Genomic DNA, 23693 nt, shown 5'->3' with positions numbered 1-23693 from the left:
TGGTGAACTGAAACAGTCAACCTGCTTTTATTGACCTACTTTAGGTTGATATGCTGGAGCCTTCGAGCAATCTGTTCCTGATCAAACAGCATTAAAGCATTGTGTAGGGAGTGAACACACAGAAGCAGAAACACACACAAACATACATGCACAAACACAGCACAGATGGACTTTTCTTCTTTAAAAGCAGCTGCCAAGCTCACATCTCACCTGTCCTGGCTTCCCTTTGCTGACTGATTCCAGATTGTACCCATCACCTATAAAGCTGTCCACAATCAGATCAATGTCTATATTCATGAACTATTAACCCCTTATGCATCATGTGAGACTTTAAAGTCTCGGGACCAGGCCTGCCGTTCGTCCCTGGTCATGAGCTACTCTTGTTGTGGCCCCAGGCTCTGGAGCAGCCTCCCTATGGACAATAGAGCGATGAACACTATGGGCTGTTTTAGTCATCGTATGAAAACATTCATGTACACAGAATCCTTTCATCGATCTTGTGTGTATGTGCGTGATGTCTCCTGTGTTTTTTAGTAGCTAACATTTCGGTCTACCCTCATTGATATGTATGCGGTGGACTAAATGTATAATGTATCAACTTAAAGGGGAACACCACCTGATTTAAGAATTCCAATGTTATCTCCATGACCTAGGAAAGCTCAATCAATATTTGTGAACATGAGTTACTCTCTCTCTCAAAGCCAGAAACCAGAGAAATACGTCTCAAACTTGTGAGATCGTCAAGCATAAAGCCTGGAGCTGCTCCATAGACAATGTCTGGGAGACTGACTTTATGGACCTCCAGAATATTTGCTTTTTCATATCTAAATGAGCTTCATACTATCAGTTTTGAAAGACAAAATGTACCTATATACTCAGAATATTCCCCTGGGTGCCCTCAGTGTTGTTGTTATTTTATTTGTGAAAGAGTTGTATATCTTTACTAATTTTGTTGGACGGTCTAAAACAATAGGAATAACAAGCACACATTTTGAAAATGGGCGAAGTTGCCCTTTAAAACAAGTTCAACAACAGTTCAACTTCTGCAAATCACTGAATAAATATGCCACAAACTAGAAACCTCAAAGATTTGAAAACCTTGAGTTTTTAGTTCAAAACAGTTTCCCCTCTATTATTATTCCGACCTCTGACTCTGCAGAAGTGTCCTAAGTAAGACGCTGACTGGGAAGCTGACCCTGACCTCCCACATATAAGAGACACTTGCATCGGGAAAGGTCCCCATGGTGATAAACCATCACATTATCACTCTGAGAAGTTAAACCTACAACATTTCCACAGAAGTTACCACAACAGGAAAAACGGCAAACAGCTTTGAGCGGCAACATACTGTCAGCTACAACCATATCTGATGTCTGCCGCTGCTCTGTAGCTGGAGGGGAGCGAGCGGCGTAAGATTAACTATGGCAGCCCTCGCACTGATCCTCGCACTTTGTTACTCTCCGTGTGACCCCTCTCCCTATTTGAATTGCAGTCTCTCTCACGGACAACTGCGGTCTAATGATGCACTCCTGCTGCTTTGTTTTCGCAAATCTCCTCTGTTTATTCAATTTTGACGCTGTCTGGTGCCATATGGCAACAGGCCCCCGCTGCCTTCAAACAGTCATTTGCTCTGAAGGCCGCGACGTGAGGCTAATAGTGGTAGTGACATTTTCATCTGCCGGACTCACTTTTTGTCTTTAATCTGCAATTAGAGCGGGGAACAAGATGGAAATCTTGTCTCTTGTGTTACGTTATAGCTTCATATTGTAATAGGGAGGGGTGAGGAGGGGAGGAGAAGATGTATGTACCCCAGGCAATATTAAGAATGATTCGGCACTGTGCGCACTCATGGGGGAGACTATTAAGAACCACTATAATCCAAGGTTTTAATACTGTATCACTGTTCTTATTTCTGTCTTTGTTAGGACTTGGATTTCCGCTTTCCTGGCCTGTGTAACAGCTGAAGAACAAGCGTTGGAGACAAACGAGGCTGCACAGACACCAGTGCCAAAACGAGGAAAGCACCAGCAATACTGGGATGTTTGCAAGGCACCGTGGGTGTTAGATGAAGATTAATTGGCATGCTATTCTCTCCTCATTTGTAAGAGGGGGAAATGTAATGATAGATGACTATATTACAGGGTCTGATGTGCTGACAGAGATAGTACGAGGAAGTGTACATTGGAGTGTTTGTGCATCTTGATGAATGTGACTATTTATCATATCCCCTGGTAGTTAGCGTAAAAGCTGCACGTGAGAGATCCCAACAAAAAAATGTACGGGACTGATTGCTTTGCAGGCATGCCCAACAATAAAATCGCAAATTTCTTTGAACAGCGGTGAATGTGCATTTGAAGGGGAAGAGACAGACGGATGGCAGAGGTGTTTGGGGAAGTAAAGACGGAGCAAACACTCCAGGTGACTATATCAGGCAACTCTCATTAGAGGGATTGTCTGCAGTTCTGTACATGACAGGCGTGGCACGTCTAGGATCTAAGCGAGCGGAGCTCCTAACTCCACGAGTTCAGCTACGACAAAAGGGAAGCTGCGTGAATTGTGTGTCTGTGCGTGTTTGCCAGAATCTCTGTTCTGTGGGAGGTGATGCTGCGGCAACTTCTAAAACAAGAGCTTCAAAACCTCAAGCTCAGCATGGTGGGCCTCATTTCGGCGCTAGAGCCGCCTAAACCTTGTGACATTGGGACAAAGAAGGCTTCATTAGACGATCCACACACATCCGCAGTGCATGGGTGTGTGTGTGCGCGTTAGATGACTGACACGCAGCTGGGAGGGGCAACAGAAGCGTCTTTGATTCACCCAGTGGGGACATTTCAGTAGTTGTTTGCACCGTGTCTCATTTCAAACTTCTCTCCGTCTTTAACACATTCTTCCATGAGGTCAACCATCATGTATCCATTCCTCCAGCTATATATTTACTTTAGTGCAAAATTACAAAAAAAACGGATAGAAACTGATTTGTGAATGCAGACTCTATTCAGGGAGGCACAATATTTGTTTATCTGCTAAGTTGATTGCTTCATCATTTTATCAAAACTGTGTTTTTTTGTCTTCAATCAAATGAAGTTTGTCCTTCATAACTTTTCATTTTTAAAATGTCTTTTTTAGCTCCTAATCCATCCAAAGATTTAATTGAACAAAAAAATGACATGTATTGCATTAATAAACATTTGGAGGTTTCAAACTGACATATTAAATATATGTGGAGGCACAGTGTAGGGAGTTTGAATTGTTTAAGTTTTTAAAGGTTCTCTATACCATACTTTATATAGATTTACATTTATTGGGTGATATGTCTCTAAAATTCATATTTTGACAGTGTAAGGAGAACTTAATCTGTTTTTATGGCTAGCTGAATAAAAGTATAATTATTGAATTGACTGCTGACAAACTATACTTAAATACGGGGGTCTGGGACCCCTTAATTGACACATTAGACCCAATTGCAATTGTCACTCAAATGTCTTTTGAAAGCTTACTAATTTAGATTTCATTATTCAAACTGCAAAACATCTGTTCAAAAATATAAACATTGTGTGCGAGCTTTAAACTGCATCTTATTTTCTCAAGAATAAATATTTAGGCTCCATACTAAAAGTTGTAATTCTGATTTCTCCCTCTGATGCAAAGCCGCTGTCTGTATTATTCCAATACATGTTACACGTAGTTAAGTATGAAGCCGACGAGAGCGACTGTGTACAGTATAGTGCCAAACTGTGACAGACAGATGCTTTGTAAATGACTCATGTTAAAATTCATGCGCTGAAACTTCATCATTCCATGCATGACATCCCCCTCGCCCTGCTGCTCTTCCTCTTTCCCCTTCCTCATCAACATTCAGAGCTCGTAGGTGCAAAAATCTGCAAGGCTTGTACCAATTAATGTGATTCTTGCTGCATGTTCGGCTTGTAAGGTTTAATGAAGGTGTTTGCCCTGAGCACATTGTGTTAAACACGGTGCGCTTAGTAAGCCTCCCGTGAATGATGATTTGTATGACTGTGTGTGTTTTCAGGAAAATTGAACAAATTCAGGCAATTTTTTTTCTCTTACTGATACATCATTGAACAAGTTTGGTGAATTACGGTACGGAAAGTGGCATACGCGATTGTTTACCAACAGGGCCACTCAATTAAATGTATGCACTCATCATAACATCAGGGATTTATGATGTAAGTGACCACCTGCCAGATGGAAATGGAACTATACTCTCCTGAATCAAATCTTTTTTATAAGCTGAAGACAGAAGGAGCACCAAGCACAACACCAATATTTATAGACTAGATTCATGAGCAGATATTTTGATGACAAACATGTCATCAAATTTTTATAATTCTTTTTGAATGTAATCAAACTCCCTCTGCGGTGTCAGGGTAGAAAAACGTCAAACAGCATTCAGTGTGGTTGCAGATTGCAACCAACTGGATACCCCTTCGCTCACTCCTCCCGTTCCAAGGCAAAGTGAGCCGCTGAGTGTAAAACCGCGGCAACACCGTGGTATCTTTCTGGCCTTGCTCAGAGGGGCAACAGATTCAGATGGTGGCTAGCGTTACCACAGCTTTGTACTCTGCGGCTCATGTTACCGCAGTTTCCCCAAGCGTGTCGGAGAACTACAGTGGCTTTGTAACGGAAAAAAAACGCAAAAGACAGCGGCTCTTAGCTGAGCTCCAGCCCCGGTTTTACATGAATGACAACATATAGCCCCCATTGGCCTTAAAGCGAGTTTCAGATCATTGTTTAGTTAACCGCCAGGCCACTTCACTGTTTTGATTGACTCTCAGCGCTCTCATATCGTCTTTACACAACAGTATTCACAGTACACAAACTGCCCAGCACCAAACAGCAGACTGACAATTTCTGTCAGGAGTTGGTAGAGACTAAAAAAAGAGTGAATATTGGACTTGCATTGGTCAGGTGGCCAGAAACACGTCTGCTGGATGTTTGCATGTCAACTTATCAGGCGATGATATGCAAAAAAAAAACAGTTATTGAGGGTCTAAAGCTTTTTGCTGTGACTGGACACAATGCTGTAAGAGCAGGGAGAGGGACCAAAACAGTGAAGCTGTTGATGGAACTCCAAAGGCCAATATTTGTTTGATACAACAGGAAACTGATACGTGTCTAGATTCAGTTCACATTAGTGTATTACCTGTAATGTCAAACCAACATATTACTATGTCTTACAGTGTAATACAAATATTTCCAAGTTTTTCCCTTTCAAGTTAAATCTTAAAGTTTTATAGGTTTTCCACTGAGGGATTAGTTTAGTATTATCTTACATGACGTTGTATAATATATTGGTAATTATATAGACAACATCGTAACAGTCAAATCACATACCTGTGGTTTGAAGAGTACTAGACAAGCCTGACAAGCCTGTCACAAAGTTATACAGTAAGTGTGCTTGTATTTAACATTCCTGCTACTTGATGGATGAATCCAACACTCGTGGGAATAAAGACCCAATCGAAAACCTTGCCCTCTGCCATTGATCTCTCTCTTGTCCCCAGCAGCAGCAGCAGCAGCAGGCACAGCTGCCTGTACGGCCACCTGATTAAAGAACGGTCATATATTTGATCACACATGTAACCGCATCCCTAATGAGCGCTCTGACTGATGATATGTGTTGGGAGCTAGCCCCCGCAGCTACCTCTGGCAATGTACCGAAAGTGCATATTTTGGCAACTGCAGGATGTTCTCGTGCCTTTAAAAGACTTTGATGAATGCATGAGAGCATTAATGGGGTTCATCAATCATAGAGGTGTTGTAATCTCATGGCTGGCAAGAAGGCTGTCATCAGAACTGCAGACGAACGCTCCAGAGAAGAGCATATTAAGAAAGCAGTCTATAATTGATTGGTTAATATAAACTTTGGGTTCACGCAACATATTAGTTGCATTTGTTCATGAGCCGACCTTAGATACTAAGAGTAGTAACATTAAGGGTAAAAGGACTAAACACCTGTCTTACAGAGCAACTCTGTAGTGAGATGCAACACCTGCCTCAACACCTCAAGGCGCAAATCATCTTTCCAATTAGCCAACATGGTTCTACGCTCCCCTAACTTGAATCGCTTCCTCGTGCCTACCGATGACTGACACAAGAGACAGATATAAAGAGAAGATGGAACGATGGGAGGAGGATGGGGGTGGTGTTACTCGCTCACTGCAGCATTTTTACTGTCAATTAACTCATGAGCCACAACGGTGTCACCTGATCAAGTAAAGAACTCGATGGGTTTTACTTGGTGGTGCAGGCCTTGTGTTGAACACAAGCTCTTAGCTGAAACTTTATTTCTACACTGTTATTGTTCATTTACTTTGCTGGCAGTGTGCCATATAGCGATTGCATTGGAAATAGGAATATTGAATGTAAAATGTGGTTTATTAAGCTTGCATTCATATTTGTTATTGAACTTATTATAGTTTAATTATTTTTAGGAATTATAATTCTGAAATTAAAATTTAAAAAAAGAAAGAAAATCTCATGCATCTCCTGCAGTACTCCAAAGTACCCCTGGGGGAACTAGAACCGCCATTTGAGAAACTGCCATACATTCATACATCTACAACAAACGGCAACATCAATACATCAATAAAAATCAATCAAATCTTCATTTAATTTGTTGTCAAGTGAATTTCACCTTAGCCATTCCTAAATAAATTGTTTAAATGGGCATCTTGTTGCGCAGAGGAGAATGTCACTTGTTACAGAGATTCAGGAATGTGAGGTGCTCTATTTATTTATTTATTTATTCCCACATTCTCTAAGTGTGTTTTATTATCTATTAGCATTTGCTGCTGTCATGGCACATTACCAAATGGGGATTATTACTCCTTGTACTGTGTATTATGTTGTTACCTTGTCAACTTAAGAGAGGAGTCTCAACAGTCGCAGTCCTCTCTCTCCCTTCTTTTAAAATCTGAACAGTAAAACCCCCCCAATTCATTTTGATGCATGAGACTGTAGAAAAACGTGAACCTGAGGCTGTTGAAGTCACACACATTCATTTTCATAGGGACGCGATTTGTCTTCTCTCCTCAAACACATCCTGTTAAGTGTTTGGAGCCAGAATATCCAATTGACTAAAACCTGTCAATGAAAGCAAATATGCCTCAAAACGAACCCTTCTTTAAGTCGTTGTGTCCTTCAAATGGAAGAATCATCTTCTAAATCATCAACAAAACTTATTTATTAGATCTCTAATAGAACGTCTTTTGAAAAATCATTAACTTGTAATTATAGACTTTCATCTTTATGCAAATGACCAATTATCCAAGAAAACTATTTACATGGAACACTTAAAATAAATTCATTGTTTCACTAACAACCTGCTTAGCTCGGTCAATGTGTGTGCTCAGCTTTGTTGACAGCACTTCTCCAAGTCATCCAAGTCAACTGTGATCTAATATGAGTGACACGCAGGGTATTCAGAGTCGTATTATCTCCAGGTGCATTCTGAGATGTTCTTTGATGTGAGGCAGCCTCCATTCTCTCCTCTGATCACAGCCATCTCAAGACAGATTAGTCGGCATCCATCACAAAGAGCGCACAGAGGAGCCGATGAGCTACGGCAGTGACGGCAGAGCTGCAGAATAAGCTTCTTTACCATTCAGAGGTGCGACTTGGAATTATCGGTTCTATTAAGAGCGAATGCAGCAGCACTACGGCTCTTGTTTTATGATGTTGGAGACATCTAAATAGAAAGGAGGTTATTCTGGGATCACATCAGCTCGTTAAACAGTGAAGCAAACGCCTTGTCAGCTAAAGACACAACTCCACCATCACCATAGAATCAATGGGATGGATGTGCAAGAACCCCAAACAAAACATGCTGGTGGTTTGATGACAGAATGAGAGTATGGAGTGGGGGGGGGGGGGGGGGGGGGGGGGGTAGAGAAAAACTACAAATTATCACATGCATATGGAGCCAAATTGAAAAGATCAACATGTTAGCTCATGCTTTCATTTTCAGCATAACAACAATAAATATGGTCAATCCAACATAGCTATTGAGTGTGTAGATAAGTGTACGGAATGTGAAATATTTGGACTAGCTCATTGAGGTTCAGGGCACAACCAAAGCATAGATTCACTGTGATAGGCACTTCAAAAAAATCTAACTTTGACAAGTCAACAGAGATGAAATCATTGGAGGCGAATGAAAAATTCACACTCAGTAAAAATGCAGTAGCTTCTGCATTGATTTTGTTTCTTTTTCTTTCACAAGATGAGTTTGGCAGCCGTACAATCATTAAGGCAGTTTAGTTCACCGTTTGATAAACAAACTCCTTAAAAGTCTAGCAGAAAATTCTGTTTGCACTAACATTTCAGTGGTTTTATGTCATGGGGGTGTAGCTTTCGTGCTTTCGTCAGAAGTCGTGCCAATGTGACATACAGTACGATGTGCTCATCATCATGTGGAGATGCATCGGAGTGGCGTCCTCCGTTTCCTCCAGCAGAGATTACAGTTGGGCCTCTGTAATAGCTCTGAGCAGGAGGAGGATGACATGGCTCTTTGCATGCATGGGAAACAGCGTGTGGGCGAGAAGCATGGCACTAACATTACACAAAGTGGTTACTTACAGGTAGTAAGTGTAGGAGTGATAGGTTCTTCTGCCGAGTGGGGTGGTGGTAGGATTTAAGCAGTGGAGGAGGGAGGGAATGGAATGAAAAGGAAAGAAAAAGTAAAAATATATTAATGTTTGAAAAAAGAGTCGAAATGAACAAAATCAGATATGGTGGCATATGTGGAGGTAAACTAGTGATCATGAGGGCAAAGGTGATCGTTTGGAGTCATGTCATGCTTTGCAAGGGGAGGGGGGGGGGGGGCGCTCAGTACAATATAGTTGAAACTTTGTAATTATATTGATATTGAGCTGATCTACAGCCTTATGCTGGTGAATCAGAGACAACCACGTTGTGACTAAAACCCCCCTTTTATGGACACATCATTTTACACCCCTGTAAAAATTACCATATCTGACCTCCGAGGTCGTAACTAAATGAGTACTTGGAATGTCTAAACACAACTCAATTCCCCATTGGTAACAGTAAATTACACAAAATTCAACCAATGAAGTCATCTCCATCTCTGGTTTGATTAAGGCTAATTGAAAACAATTCCATTACTGAGTGCTGAGTTTCACATCCACCCACTGATCGCTGTGCTACACAGACAGTTTCTGCAGTAAAAAACAAATTAAAAAAAATCTTACTGTCAAAAATAAACATGGATGCTAGTGATTATATTAGTACACAACTGTGCCTCCTCCCTCAGCTCCATCTACTATACTAACCTGTTCTCTTTAATTTAACACAAGCTGTCTAACATTAAAGGAGAACGGACAAGAAAGTAAATCTAATGCATAATAAGTTTTACTGGGGAATTTTTTATTTTTTTTGACAATCGAGATATTTAAGGAACCCAATGGGTGTCCACCAAAGAAATCTCTGCAGGAACTGACATTGTATTATTTCAAGCCTTGCTGTGGACAAAAGGGGGTTGATATTTGCTGAGCTTTAGCTCCCTTGATTGCTGAGATATATACAGAGGACCTTTCCTCCAGTACGGGGTCCAGGGCTAATGTAAACTCAGCCTTCAGCTATGTGGTCATCCTCTTTCCTTCTGAGCCTTTCATCATATTTTCTTTCTTATCTCCTCCCCGCCTCTCTCTCTCTCCATACCACAGGCCTCAAAAACTGTTTTTCCTATTCCCATTCCAATGTCATTGAAGCTCTGCGCATTTGTTTGAGGGTGCCGTGGAAACGGATGAATTTTTCATGGCACACTATATCTCATGGCTGTAAACAGCCCTAATGGGGCGTATCAACATTATCAAATTAATTATTTAGTACGACGCTGACAATACTGCCGTTTGGGGGAGAAATATACAAAATGATAAAACAGAAACTACTTATTTGTGAGTAGTCTGCAAGCAAGTACAACCTCTTCCACAAAGTAGTATTTCAAGGAGTAAGAAAAAAAAAGCTTACCTTTTCTTCATGAGGAGTACCACTCCTAAAAAGATGATGACGAAGAGGAGGATGCCAGCGATGACTCCGGCGATTTTCACCGTGTGGTCCGTTTGTTTCTCTGGCTCCACCGCGTCAGGCTTGTGAGTGGCTGCTCCTGAAAATACACCACAATGCATTGAGTTCAAAGAAAGGAAGAGCAATTCATCTGGCAGACTGTGAAACAAGTCTAATGACCCTTTTGCTATTGTTCTACATGCACCAAACAGCAGAGTGCATATCCATACTTTCAGTTTTGCCTCCCATTGATTTGACTATGTGGAGGAGGCAGGTTGGTTAATCAATACACTGATATTCTGTGGCATTCTGTAGACCATTAATACCAATACACATTTATTCTCAGAGTATTGTCTATTCCGAAAGTAAGTGACTCCCTAAAACTCCACCTTTAGCTCCGTCCTTAGTGGACAACAGCTCTCCGTGGATCAAGCTGCACTGGGAGAGATAAGTGTGAACCATCTTTACTCTTGGTTAATCATGTTTGGGGCAAATGGCTGCTGGGCTGTAAAAAAAATGTAGTATGCAGGGCGGGAAAGATAATACCCAAGAAGATAAAAAAGCCTGAAATAACCAAAACATTAAATATCAGCTCGTGGAGGAGATAGCCAACAACAAGAGACACAAAGAGAGGGGGAGGAGGGGCGGAGGCGTCTTGTTTTAACAGCATATGCTCCCTGGGAAGTGATAAGAAGCACTCGGAGGAAAGCAATGTTACTGGAATGACAACTGTCCACCTGAACAACACCATTATTCCCCGTCACCAGGGGTAAATTTAGAATGATAAATTGTTATGTCAGACCAATCTGCTAGAGCGAGCTTCCTACTCACCTCAGCATTGCCATTTTCTCTCGCTATCAAAAAGGGAAATATCTATCCCAGGCTGGTTGTGACATATTGTTCTTGCTCTGGGTGTGTTGTTATCAACAGCCAGGCCTTTATTTAGATATACGTTTTTAAAGCGGCGCTGTGGAGGATTTCCAGACTGGTGACATATTAACAATTATGTCTGGACGAATGGAGCAGGCCATGTGCCAATATACTGTTACGGGCTAATCTTACAAAAATGCTGTCAGTGACAAATCCCCATTTGAGCTGTGAGTGCTGTATGTTGGCCGCTACAAGTCAATATTCTTCCAGTCTAGCCCGAGATAATTTGAGACTCTTACACACAACAAGTAGAAACTGAGCAGAATTTTAATAGTCAAGACGCTACACTCTTGAAAACTCTCCAGATCTTTAGGATGAAGCACTTCAGCATCCTTGTGTGTGTTCACAGTTGTCGCAACTGCAGCAACCAATACCTACCAACACTTAATCTCCCAAAAATAATGAGAAATATTCATGAAATAGGATTAACTCCTGTCAAAAAAATCTCCAACACCGACACATCAAATGACAATCGCTCCTCAAACCAGTCTTTCATGTCCAGCAATGCTGAGAGGATGAAGGTAAAAGACAATGTCTTTGATTTAATCACACTGATTCTATGCAAATGGAAGGAAAATAAACAACACCACACACATGCAATACGCCACTTGTTTTTTTTTTTTCCTGTGGAGGGAATCGTCATCATGGCCGCCACATTGAAGTCATAGTGGGTAAAAACCCTGTTGTGGACGGACTAACTGAGATGGTCAGAGAATATGCAGAAAGCTGCAGGTCTGACCTGTTAGTTGGTTGTCACCGGCCGCTGGGGCGATGCGGATGTAGGGGGTTGTGAGCTGAGTCACGAGTATGGCGGCTGAGTAGAGTCAGTGGATCCAGGATTGCATGCAGTAGAGAGAGACAGAGAGAGAGAGAGAGAGAGAGAGAGAGAGAGAGAGAGAGAGAGACAGGCCACACTGAAGCTGAAAACAGTCACACCAACAGTTACCATCATCATGCAACATGGAGGCAGAGAAAGACACCCATTACAGTATTAGACAAAAAAAATCCCAATTTGTTTAGTCAAGTTAGCAACAGAAAATCATTTCACGCAAGTCCATATATTTGTGAGCCAAACGCAGTGCATTAAAATGTGTCCCTTCAGGTGAGAAATTGCTTATATGATCCTTCTAATACGTGCTATTTTACCTCAGCCTATTGAGCCATGTAGATGGAGATATCTGGAAATTCACACAGAATCCATAGCGAAGCTGCAAAATATATGATTGTCGGGGCATGTGACGGGACCTCCCAAGGCCCAGAACGGAGTGTGACCAGGACTCCCTCTGGCCTTATTAATTCTGCTCCCGGATCAATAGTGCCTAGACTTCATCAGCTTTAATGTGTGAAGCAGGACGTACAGGCAGCTTAGCTAAGTACCCACAGACCTCAATGGGCACACAGGCTGCCTCCCAGTCATGGACAAACACAAGTTCTTGGTCAATGTATTGATGTGAAGACCACGCCACACATTTTTCTCTTTCAAAGACATCTACAAAGGGTCACTACTATGGCGTATTAGAGCCATTACAGGTTAACAAATGTTTTAAATAATAATAATAATCAGGATTTAGGTTTTTTTTTAACAGTTTTTTTTCCTTGGAAGTTTAAAAAATGTATTACTTTATAATCCCAGAGAATAGAGAGAGAGTTTTTTTCTTGGAATATGACCCACCTCCCCAGACTCCGTAAGCCGTCGTAGCTTTAATGTGCTAATCTTTAACACATTAAAACAAACTAAATGAAGAGTAAAATTGTAAAGATTTGATTTGTCAGTTTATATTATTATTATTATTATTATATATTACTCGGACATCATATATGCAAGTGATGTTAAGAGCTACAGAAAGCAAACATCGTAATTCACACTTTGTAATCTATTCCTACCTTTGGTGGCTACTCGAACACAGTCAATTTTGGTCTCCTGTACAAACAGACAAATCAAATGGGAGAGGAGAACAGAAAGAATAGAAGATAATCAGAGTTTAATAAGACACACGTGCACAGACAGGAGACACACACTTGCAGCGGCAACAACACCTATCTAAGAACCCGCGGTTACAACAAAACAGCTTGGCCAGTTCCACGCTGTCCCCTATCATCTGTCGAGCTCAATGACTGTGACACAAAACGCAGTTAGGCGAGCGGGCCTACAGCACAGATTAGTGGTGCTGAGCTGCTGATTTGTCAGCCAACAGCGATCTGTCGAGCAGCCTGCAGCTCAAGGTGGTCAGCCACTGTGGAGAAACCAGAGCCCTGTGACAAGCGACACCAACCCAGCATGCAGGGCTCCAAAATGACACGTCAGGGAGCCTTTCTGAATATGTAATGGAGTTTGAGCTCTGACAACAGCCTTCAACAACATAACAAAAAAAAAAAAAAAAAAAAAAACACTGCTCTCGCTGCTGGCAGAGAAGTTCGTTGTCAACAATGGTCTGGCGAACAGGAAAAAAAGGACACAGACAGGAACGGGGGAGGCAATGAGTAATACAACACAGAAGACATGAGAGCTGTGTCCCTGTGTTTGACCCAGCCAAGCTGTCCAATGAGCGATAAACACACATGGGAGAGACAGCATTTAGAGGCCACGAGAGGCACAAAGAAGAGGAGAAAGAAAACATCAATGTTTATGTGATCCTGGGTGCACGTGTTTTTACATTACTGCAGCTTTTAAGCTGTCAGATGGTCCTTTCATTTAAGGCAACAGAACAAGAAGTTATATTTGATTTTTATTTGAATGGAATAAAAATCTGTGTATGGATGGCACTCACCTTCTCTAAGTGCTTCTTTAGTTTTAAAGGCCCAAACAAATCACTGCAGCATTATTAGACATTAATTTTAAAGCTAGCTGTGCTATTAATTGACAGTGACGGCTTAATGAAAGAGTGCATTTGGCCACTGAAAATCAAAACATTGTATATAAAAATAACATCAGGAACGTCGATCACAAAGACAGAGCTTCATGCTGTGTCAACAAAGGACTCTTTCATTTCGTTTGTGCAAGGAAGAGCACTATCAGCCAATTCATACCACTCACCGATTTGTCCTGGAAAGTTTCAGACCGCCAATTCTTTACTCTCAAGAGCAAACTCGCTAATTGGATTCAGCCCTGCTGCACATGTTATTTCTATCGCCTCCTTAAAGACGTGCTGGTGTTTCTCAAGGAGGCTGTTTTATGGTGATTCTAATTCAAGACCACAATCGGTGGGGCTCTTGAAGTCACCATTGAGCTGTCTGCCACGGCTCCCTCGGAGGGAGGGCCCCGCCAAGTGCAACTTGACGACAGAGGCTGCGACCTGTACAATCGGTAATCCCGTCGTTTGTTTCCTGCCTCCCACACTGAAATGACACTGGGACACCTGGCTCTCTTAAATGCTGTTGATCAAAGGCTTGTCTGGCTTTTGACACGATGCTCCATAGGAAAAGGCAGGAGAGCAGGGCCACAGTAATGGAGGGAGAGCGCATGTCACCGCATAGAGCTCTGCATTCCGCGCCTGACCCCGCTGCAGCCTGTTACGAATGTAGACAGTGTTGTTGGTACATCCCACCAGAGTACTGACACATCTATCAGAGGCCAAACGCAATTGTGCTGCTGCGTGCATGTGTCTGCCTATGTGAGCAGTTACTGTGTAGAGTCAGGGACTTCTGCACTCAGCCACTTCAGTCCCTTTCAGTGGCCCAGTCAATCAATATGTCAGGCTGCTTTTCATTCTCATTAAACCCACCGGAATATCCAACATTGTTTCATGAACACTTTAAAGTGGATATGCATATGATTTAAAAAGAGAGGCGAGGTTGGACTCGGCACTATGTTACAGTAAGTCCTCTCAAAAAAAAACTTTAGAAAACTACTTTCACAAACCACATTTATTTTTAAGTTGCATGAATATTTTCTGATGTCAGTGCTTAAGTTTGATTAAATTAAGTACACAAATTAGACATTCTCTCGACTGTGCTTATCTAATTGTCTAGTTGCTGAGGTACTGTATGTACTCATTAGCACAGCACTGTAAGACATGCGGTAAAACAATAAACTGTCAACCTGGCACGTAACGCACAACATGTAATCTAGAGAAAGGGTTATTTTTTGCCTCTCTTTGTCGTCTTTGTTGTTATTCTTTGGTTAAAACCAGTGAAAGCACTACTCAGATACTTTAATCAAGAACTAATACCTCAATCTCAAGACTACATAATGAGTAAAAGCACTAATTATGGAAAGTATTATATTATGAATTTTAAAACAGGATTATTGTTACTGAAAAACATACGCAAATGCAGCTTTTAAATATTGTAGTTGATTGAGGAACTACTTCATACTTTGAACTAGTCATATGTTTCTTCATGTAAAATCATAATAGAAAATAGAAATAGAGTAGAAATAGAGTAGAAAATACAATATTTACTTCTGAAATGTAGTAGAGAATGAGTATATAGTAACACTCTACAATATAATATTTCTATAAAATGGAAAGACTAAAGTAAAGTACCTGAATATTGCACTTAAAGGCAGAATGAGTAGGATTTGTCCCATGACGGCGGTTAGGGTTAGGTTGTTCCCCAGCGTGTGAAAGCCAACCCCAGATCTACTTTCTTCTTAGAGGAAGCTTTTTACTTGGTGTTTCACCTCACTATATTTTTGGTGCTGTGCTCGCTACTTTCGTAGCTTCCTCTTGGATGTGTGCTTACAATCTGGCAACTGGTTGCTACGTTTTTCTAGAGGTTGACGCCACGAACATAGCAAAATAAGAAAATATATAAATAGTTCCAACTCATTCTTCCTTTACGAGCAGTAATTAAGTAAAAGTAACTGGCTGCTTTCCCCCACTGGTTATAAAGTGAACACTGACTGGTCATATTTTCGCTTTAGTGCAACTAAAATTGCATGAATAAAATAAAAACTTAAAAAACACCCACCCCGTTGGCTGTGCTGACAGCCTGGTAGTAGATGCTGTAGCTTTTCTGAGGCAGCAGAGGGGCGTTCCAGTAGCCGTTGTAGGTCTTGTTGTCCCCCACAGTGAAGGGCTGGGGTGAGTGGATGCCGCCAGAGGGGAACTGAGCAGTGAAGTAGTACTGGGAGTTGAGGAGCGTGGCGTTCTGGAAGTGAATGGGAACTGGGTAGCAGCGCAGGATTTCTGCTGTTCCTCGTGCTCTGCGTGGACGTTCCTCCTCCACCACCACCTGGTACGCACTGCAAACACAAGACACAAACAGCATCAACAGACTCCAACGGGCCAAGTAGACGCGCTTGCAGAACACTGTTGGCAATGCAGGCTTTTTCTTTGAATATATTTTGCCTGTTAGCATTACAGAGTTTAAAAATGGCCTCTTTATGAATGGCACAGAAATACATGTTGCAAAGCTCCAAATCTCTCCGAAGTCTTTAGAAAATATTCTTGAGATTGCATATCACCACCATTGCACATCCAGCCATTTCAGATTTGCTCATTAAAAGATTTACATCCAAGCACTAACATATAGTACACGATCATGTACATATACTACAATAGATATACATTACCTTTCTGTGATTTCTCAGAAAACAAGCTGCTAGCTTTAAGCTAGAATTGCTTAACTTAAGCAGTGCTACTGTATACAAGCAGTTACAGGGAGAGCAATCGTGCAAAGCATTTACCACTAACATCACAATGCTTTGTTGACAAAAAAGTTCAGATTAAAATGCATTAAAGAGTACAGGAGTAGAAACTAATGCAGTGTACTGACATTCATTTACATCGACAAATTATTTTTTCTGAAATGATCAAATAAGAACATCATATAAAATTCTGAACCGATTCAAAAATACAGTGCAAGATAGATGAGCAGTGGCACAGGACTGGGCCTGACTTTATTTGCATTTTCATTATTCAACAACTGAAAAGGTTAACGGCTCTTTCCATTTCCTCTCCATCCGAGCCTTGTGTTTAGCTTAGATCAAAACTGCAGCCCTCTGTGCCTCTGACAGAGATGACATTGTCTCTGAGCCGGCCACTTAGCTTGAGGGGGAGACTGACTGTCTTATAGACGTTCACGTTAGTATGCATCTCGCATCCACCTGTTAAATCTATTGAGTTGCTGAGTGACAAAGAGTCTGTTTACAGCCGACACGGAGAATAACCAGCTATGATTGGGGACTAGTGTTCCATCTCCAAAAGAGTCATGCAAACAAGTTATTATTACAGAAGACGGAGCAATACTGCTCCCTGAATGAATGCATGAAAAGAATGTATGAATGACTAAATACTATGACGCGCTCTGGTTCCCATGTTTTGGAAATTTCTGATTTTAGCACATTTCTTTTTCATAATTGGATTATATGTTTAGAAATGAAAAAAAAAGAAATGAACAAATAATTTACACATTGTTGAACAGATCTTTTTAAATTATAGTCTTTTTGGAGTTTTTGTGTGGGTCCATGTTTTGTTCGTATCGAGCACATACATGAGGAGACACATGCAACCGCGTGCACGCGAGCGACGCAATATTATTCCACCAACCTACAACTGGGGCAGTAAGGCTTTGCCATTGTCTGCAAATGAGGAAGGAATTACATTCAACAAGTTTGTTCGACCTCGAGGAAACCAAAACTCCAATGATCCATTTACACTTGGTATTAACGTGTGAACTGCATCTGACATTAACAGTTGTTTTTACCTTATCCAGCTACAGATTGTGTGTTTAAGTCAGGTATAAATGATGTACAAATGTAAAACTAAGTGTTAACGTATGGCCTTCCCTCAATAATGTTTAAAGACCAATTTCTCTTGTACAACCAAACTGTTTAGCTATGCTGATCAAAGATTATAAGGATAAGAATTAAACATGAATAAAAAAAGATTATAAAAAACCATGCACTTGTACACTGCTCTCTTTATGAGTTTGCCAATAGTCTACTTCCCAAACGACCATTTCAAACATTGCGAAGCATTTGTATTTATCAAATCATTAATTTCATTGTGCCGTGTCGTATATAAAAATGACAATGGGTTCGGCCTGGCAGGACGTAAAGCTTCGATGACCCTGAACATTTTCCCTTTGCCCACATTATTAGAAAATGGGTAAGTAGAAAAAAGATCTGCACTGTAGTGGCTGTACTCTTAAGCCGTATAGTCTCAGTACAAACAGCTCTAGAGATGATCAATTGTTCCCTGCGGTTGGTGCTGGATGATTAAGTGTCCCTGTGTGCATACAGCATGTGCTCTTTAACCCTATAGTTTATCATAAGGTGCTTGCAGTGTCATTAGAAAATCCCCCTTTGCTCTTGGTGGGTGTGTCCCAATTCCTTAGAGCTCTCGATTTAGTGCTGGGATGGGAGGTGATGAAATATTTAATCCTGCTGAGAGGCTGCAGGAGAAATCAGCCTTTAATTACTGTCCTCTATTGAGAGCAGAGGTCAAAGGGCAAGTGCAGACGGGACATGGGAGCCCCTTAAGCATCTGCAGAGTGGCAGAGAAATGAGTGATGCGGCTGCCTGGAGGCCTCATCCAAAACAATGTAGATCTTGATATGAGCCATGACGGGACAATAGAGTATTTAAAATGATATCTGATGTCAATCATAGTGCAGGAACCAAGTGTAACGCATAAACAATAACTATTTGGATGTATCCGAAAAAAGAGTTGTGTCTATATTTTCATTCTAGCATTTAGTGATGCATAGTACAAATGATGGCCTCAATAACTATGCTTCCGTTTTGCTGCAGAGATGCATACTTACTCAAGAGCTTGCCCATATTGGTATTTTATATTCCAAATCAATCTGCAGATAGTGAAATAAAAACAAAAGCTGGCTCCCCCCGGGTGGCTCCTTATGATATGATGATGTGGCTGTGCCACGACTTAATGACAGACACAGTGTGAATGGTACTGCCTTTCTGCCTCAGGCAAAATACCAAGTGCCATAGGCTACGAGGCTCCAAGGGTAAGCTCCTGTAATGTGGAAATCTAAACCCCTGCTGTACCTACGCAGAATATTCACTGTAGCGGGAAACTAAAAACTGGCTCACAATGAATTGCAATTTAATACAAATGTTTTGTTCATCTTTGTAACAATAATACTCACTTTACTGGTTTCATCTAAAGCATTGTTCAGCGGTAACTTGCTGTATGCAAGAAGACTTCCCCTGTGTCTGAAAAATATACTACTTTCACCTCAACTGCTTCTAAAATGTAAAAGTGACTCATGAGTTTAATTTCCGCAATTTGAAAATGCAGTGAATCCATTTGTTTTGGTAATTACTGATGTCATCTTAATGTGGCTTTGAGCAGCTGACACCTTGTCACCTCATGCTGAGTTCACAATTTACATGATGACTCATTTTGACAGACCAGAGTCCTTTAGTCACTTTCTTGATTTAGTATGACATGAATGAGCAAAGAAAAACAACAACAAATAGATGAACAACAACGGCTTGATAGCAAGAAGAAAACATCCTTTATAGCCGAGGTTTCAAATGATCCGATGCCAAACAGAGAATTGCAAATTACTTAAATTCATATTGATGATGATTATTCAGATGGTAGGGGGGGGGAAGTATTTAGATTATTCACTGAAGTAAAAGTACTAAGATCACAGTGTTAAAATACTCCATTACAAGTAAAAAAACATTGCATTCAATATGTTACTTAAAGTCTGGGTGAAGCAAAAATAAACGTGTTCGATCAATCAAACTTTGAACACATCAAGGTCAATCAAAACATACACGGACCCTGTGCCTTGAACATGACTGACAAGCCCTCGGGGCAGCTGTCTTTCTTATCTCCTAGGTAAGCTAACTGGTAACTATTGTTGTTAGATAAATGTAGTGAAGTAAAAAGAACAGTAATTGCACTTAGTACAGTATTTCAGTAAATGTCCTGTGATTTTCTGTGTTTCCATAAATATGTCCAATGAAACTTGTTCTATTAGCGCTGCTCTTTAGTCACAATGTTGCTAGGCAAGTGATGAACAGGCTGAGCCAAATGTTAGACACTAGTCCTGGTAACAGACAACTTTAACCTTCACAAACGTACAACATCACAGATTTGAAGCAAATGCTCAGGAGAGGAAACCCACAGCTCACACCACATGCGAGCTGTGGAATTGGACTTAATTCCAAAATTGCTGAAATCCTCAACTTCCCTCCCCGAGCAGAGGATGGAAAGACAAAAAGAGGACCGAAGGCAGAAGGCTGTACGAGCAGAATGGTATAAGCTGTTAAAAGTGGTCTGCCAGTGGGGCCGGCAGGGCAGACCTGGACTCCTGCAGAAGCGCTGCAACCTGAGCTGACACCAATTAGGCCTCCTCCAGCCTCGCTGCCCGATAGATTTCAGCCCTGCCGCCATGTGACGCCAACCAATTATGGCGGATTGACTCGGAATCGACTGGATTGTGACCTGAAACTCAGATTTATTTTTCATGTGGGCTGATAGGGGAGAACTCCAGGCTGTTTGAGCAGATGAGGCAAGGCGTATGGGGAGCATTTCAATCACTGTCTCTCTCTCGCTCTCTCTCACTAATGCTAATCGGTTGGCTCTAGATGCCCACATGTCTGATTTAAGAGCGGTAGTAAGTAACACACTTCTCCTGACCAAGCATCCTCCCTCCATGTGTCTGTCTTCTTATACTCTTTATATTTCCCTGGTGTCCATAAAGCTATAAAGCAAACAAATTAGAAGGTGCTATAGATTACATTTGCCATTAAATCGTAAAAAGCACTGAGTTGTGTCACGTTTAGGCACAGCTATTAGCGTTTGCTATGCCGTGATCAAAGAAAGTTAGTGCTTATTTTAGGACTGTGGAAAATCACTTAACTGATTTCAGGCCATGGTTGAGCACAGATAATCTGATGCTACAGGGTAGAAACTTCACTGGAACTCAGTTTCCTCAATATGCTGCTTACGACGCCAGAAACTGCTGTATTTTAAAGCTTTTTATGTTTATGTATATGTGAGTGTGTGAGCTTGCTTAAGGCAAAGGTTATGTGAGGGAAGAGAGGGCTGATTTGGTGGTATGAATGATAAGGAAAGCGTCTCCAATCATTTATTCGAGCAGAAGCATGTAAACATTTATTTTGATGCTACGGAGTGAGGAGGCGTATTTCAGCCCTGACGAGAGGCCATTGCAAACATTAGTTTAACGCGACATGACTGATCGACAGTTCACTAATCCTCTTAAAGGAACAGTGTCCCCTCTGGTAAAAATTGTTCCCGGCTATGCGTCGTCCCCAGAGATTAGAAACCAAATCCAAGTTGGAAATGTTATACTGATCAGCAATTACACAAATATGAAGAAAATGCCTCCCCCATCAGTGACGTCTGCCAAAATCTATCTGAAATATGATTTGACTGCAGCATGACTGCAGGATGCTGAAGTGAAGCGGACGTTTGTCTTCTGTTACATGTTTGTCTTGATTTTTTTTATGATCCAGCGCTATCGTGTCATCTCCCAATGTGTTCCCCTTCCTGCATTACAGCAAAACATCTGCTGTTTGAAATGTCTGGAGCTCTATTACCCCCCCCCCCCCCAAACCCAATCAGCGTGCAAGATTGCGTTATCAAATCAAGCTTTGTGCTGCTCTGCTCTGTTGTGCTGCAGATCAGTGTTCTCCCTTGTCAAATGCCTTTTTTTCATATGGGCTTTAAAACTGATTTCATAAAGTGTTCAATTTCAAAATGAGCTACCCACCACTCTAAAGTGATGGCTACTCTTGCAACATGAGCAGTAGCACAAAATTAACTCTAACTACGGTGTGAAATCTAAGTCCTTGGCTAACTCTCAAGTAGACCGACTGGATCAGCGTTTTTCAGCACCCCAGGAAAACATCTCTTATATGCGTCTCAACTGAAAATGTCATTTAGTAAAAAACTGATTTGAGATGTTATTATTTTTTTAAGCTTGGTAAATTCAGATGACAAAATTTATCATTATTGGCCAGACGGCAGATCGCAACAGGCCGACTCACTTAACGCCTCTGAATGGAAGCTACTTTAAAGTCACCTTCAATTTTCAAAAGGCATAGTGTCACTTGAGGTGGAGGTGGAAAACACCTTCAAAAGCCTGTCAGCATCACGTCTTAGGCCTGCATCATAATCTCTCCTGTTTGCTGCCATCCGCCACCTCCATTTTTTTTGCAATTCATATTTATTTCCAGACATCGGGCGCACACATGAAGGCGGCATGCTGGCCTTTATGTCCTGCGAGATTAAAGAGAAGGGAGGAGGTGGGGAAAGAAAACCCAGAAAGTTTAGACGTGGAGAGGCTTTGCTGCGATCAAAGGATGCCTCAATTAATTTTTAGTTGCAGTTGTGCCATTTACTGAACTCCACTGATGAATGGTGGTCCATTTTTTTAATGGCTTATATCTTGAGGACTCATTAAACATGTATGATCCTTAAAACTAAATGTCTGTATGTAAACACATTCTTTTCTCTTCATCTAACAATAAACATGCACTTCCACCGAGTTTATCCCCATCTAAAAAGGATCAGATGACAATCCTCACATTTATGATCACGCTGCATAGCATTAGTGTACAGTTATATGTCAGCTCAGTGGAACAGACTGAGGTGGGTTTCAAACCTAACGTTGTATCTCCAAAGACAAATCTCTTTCATCTGGTGGCGAGGTGAGCATGCCCTCAAACGGTAAACAAAAGAGGAGGCCCAGCATGCTAATTAATGGAAGCTCCAGATTCACGACAGTCTGTTAATTATAATTAGGCGTTTGTAATTAGCCCACTGAAAGAATGGCAGTCTGAATAAGGCCTTCTGAATTGTACCTGTGAGAAGATTAAAAACCGATTGCTCTGTCTTTCTTGCTCAGGCCTCTCCATTTGGCACTGGGGCATTAATCTGGGCAGCTGCTCATACGGTAAACATGAGCTGACAAGCCTGACTAAAGACCTCCAGGCAGTCATCTTTAAAAGGACTCAGATGACTTGATGGTGTAAAATTCAGTTTTATACTGAGCACAAGTGTTTAAACTACTCTTTCAGGGTCCTGCTGACTTGGGGGGGCTTTTCTTTAATATTGGCATGGACAATTCACTTCACGCTGCTAACGCTCAATTTTGTCCAAGGAGGAATGTAGAAAGGCCTATGATCCTTTTATAAACATTAAGTTGACAGGTTATATTTACCTTCAACTGAGTAGCTACTCTATAAGGGTGTAAGACAGACAAAAACTCAGATCTTTGCTCCCAACCCAGATGCACCTTAGCTGTTGATTTACTCTGTGCAATCCAACCAATGGCAGCATTTTAAAGGAATAGTTCCCCATTTCGGGAAAAGTGCTTATTTGCTTCATTACAGAAAAATGAATAGATAGATAACACACTCATATCTGTCAAACATGAGGCTACTTCTGCCAACCAGCGCCGCTTAAAGCTCGCTGCCCAACATGTCTTGTTTGCGCTATAGTGGGTGATTTGATAGCCGATTCCCCCTGCCTCCAGGGATGAGCTCAGCTAATTGTTTCCTGGCAGTAGCTTCACATTTAAAGCACAGATATTGTGTGTTATCAATCTCTTCACCTAACTCGCATCGAGAAAGCAAATTTGTTGTATTTCCCCATAAAATTCTTGTATTTCAACTCCTGTGAAATATTCAGGTTGTGTTATCGTTGACATGTAAACATCGTCCATTTCTCCCACTTCTCACGACATCGCGCCACTTGAGCTCTTATTCTGTGAGTTAACAGTTCCATATCAGACATTTCAGTCACAATTTTCAGCCATCCATCTTGTGA

The 23693-nt window shown here is 41.3% G+C and overlaps 1 protein-coding gene across 2 annotated transcripts in view; it reads right to left on the bottom strand.

Moving 5' to 3' along the window:
- Positions 1-23693, bottom strand: part of LOC142956682 (receptor-type tyrosine-protein phosphatase mu) — a 141467-nt gene that overhangs the window by 36315 nt on the left and 81459 nt on the right. For both annotated transcript variants that reach the window (XM_076098395.1, XM_076098396.1), the window contains exons 12-16: positions 15886-16159; positions 12859-12895; positions 11714-11788; positions 10009-10144; positions 8599-8628 (exon numbers count right to left, since the gene is read on the bottom strand). In XM_076098395.1, coding sequence (XP_075954510.1) covers positions 8599-8628; positions 10009-10144; positions 11714-11788; positions 12859-12895; positions 15886-16159 — 552 coding nt within the window. The remainder of the gene's footprint in view (positions 1-8598; positions 8629-10008; positions 10145-11713; positions 11789-12858; positions 12896-15885; positions 16160-23693) is intronic.

Source organism: Anarhichas minor, unplaced genomic scaffold (assembly GCF_050575085.1).
Source record: "Anarhichas minor isolate MPS153535 unplaced genomic scaffold, ASM5057508v1 ptg000024l, whole genome shotgun sequence".
Lineage (NCBI taxonomy): Eukaryota > Metazoa > Chordata > Actinopteri > Perciformes > Anarhichadidae > Anarhichas > Anarhichas minor.
The sequence above is the reverse complement of the archived record's forward strand: the minus strand, read 5'-3'. Positions and strand labels throughout refer to the sequence as shown.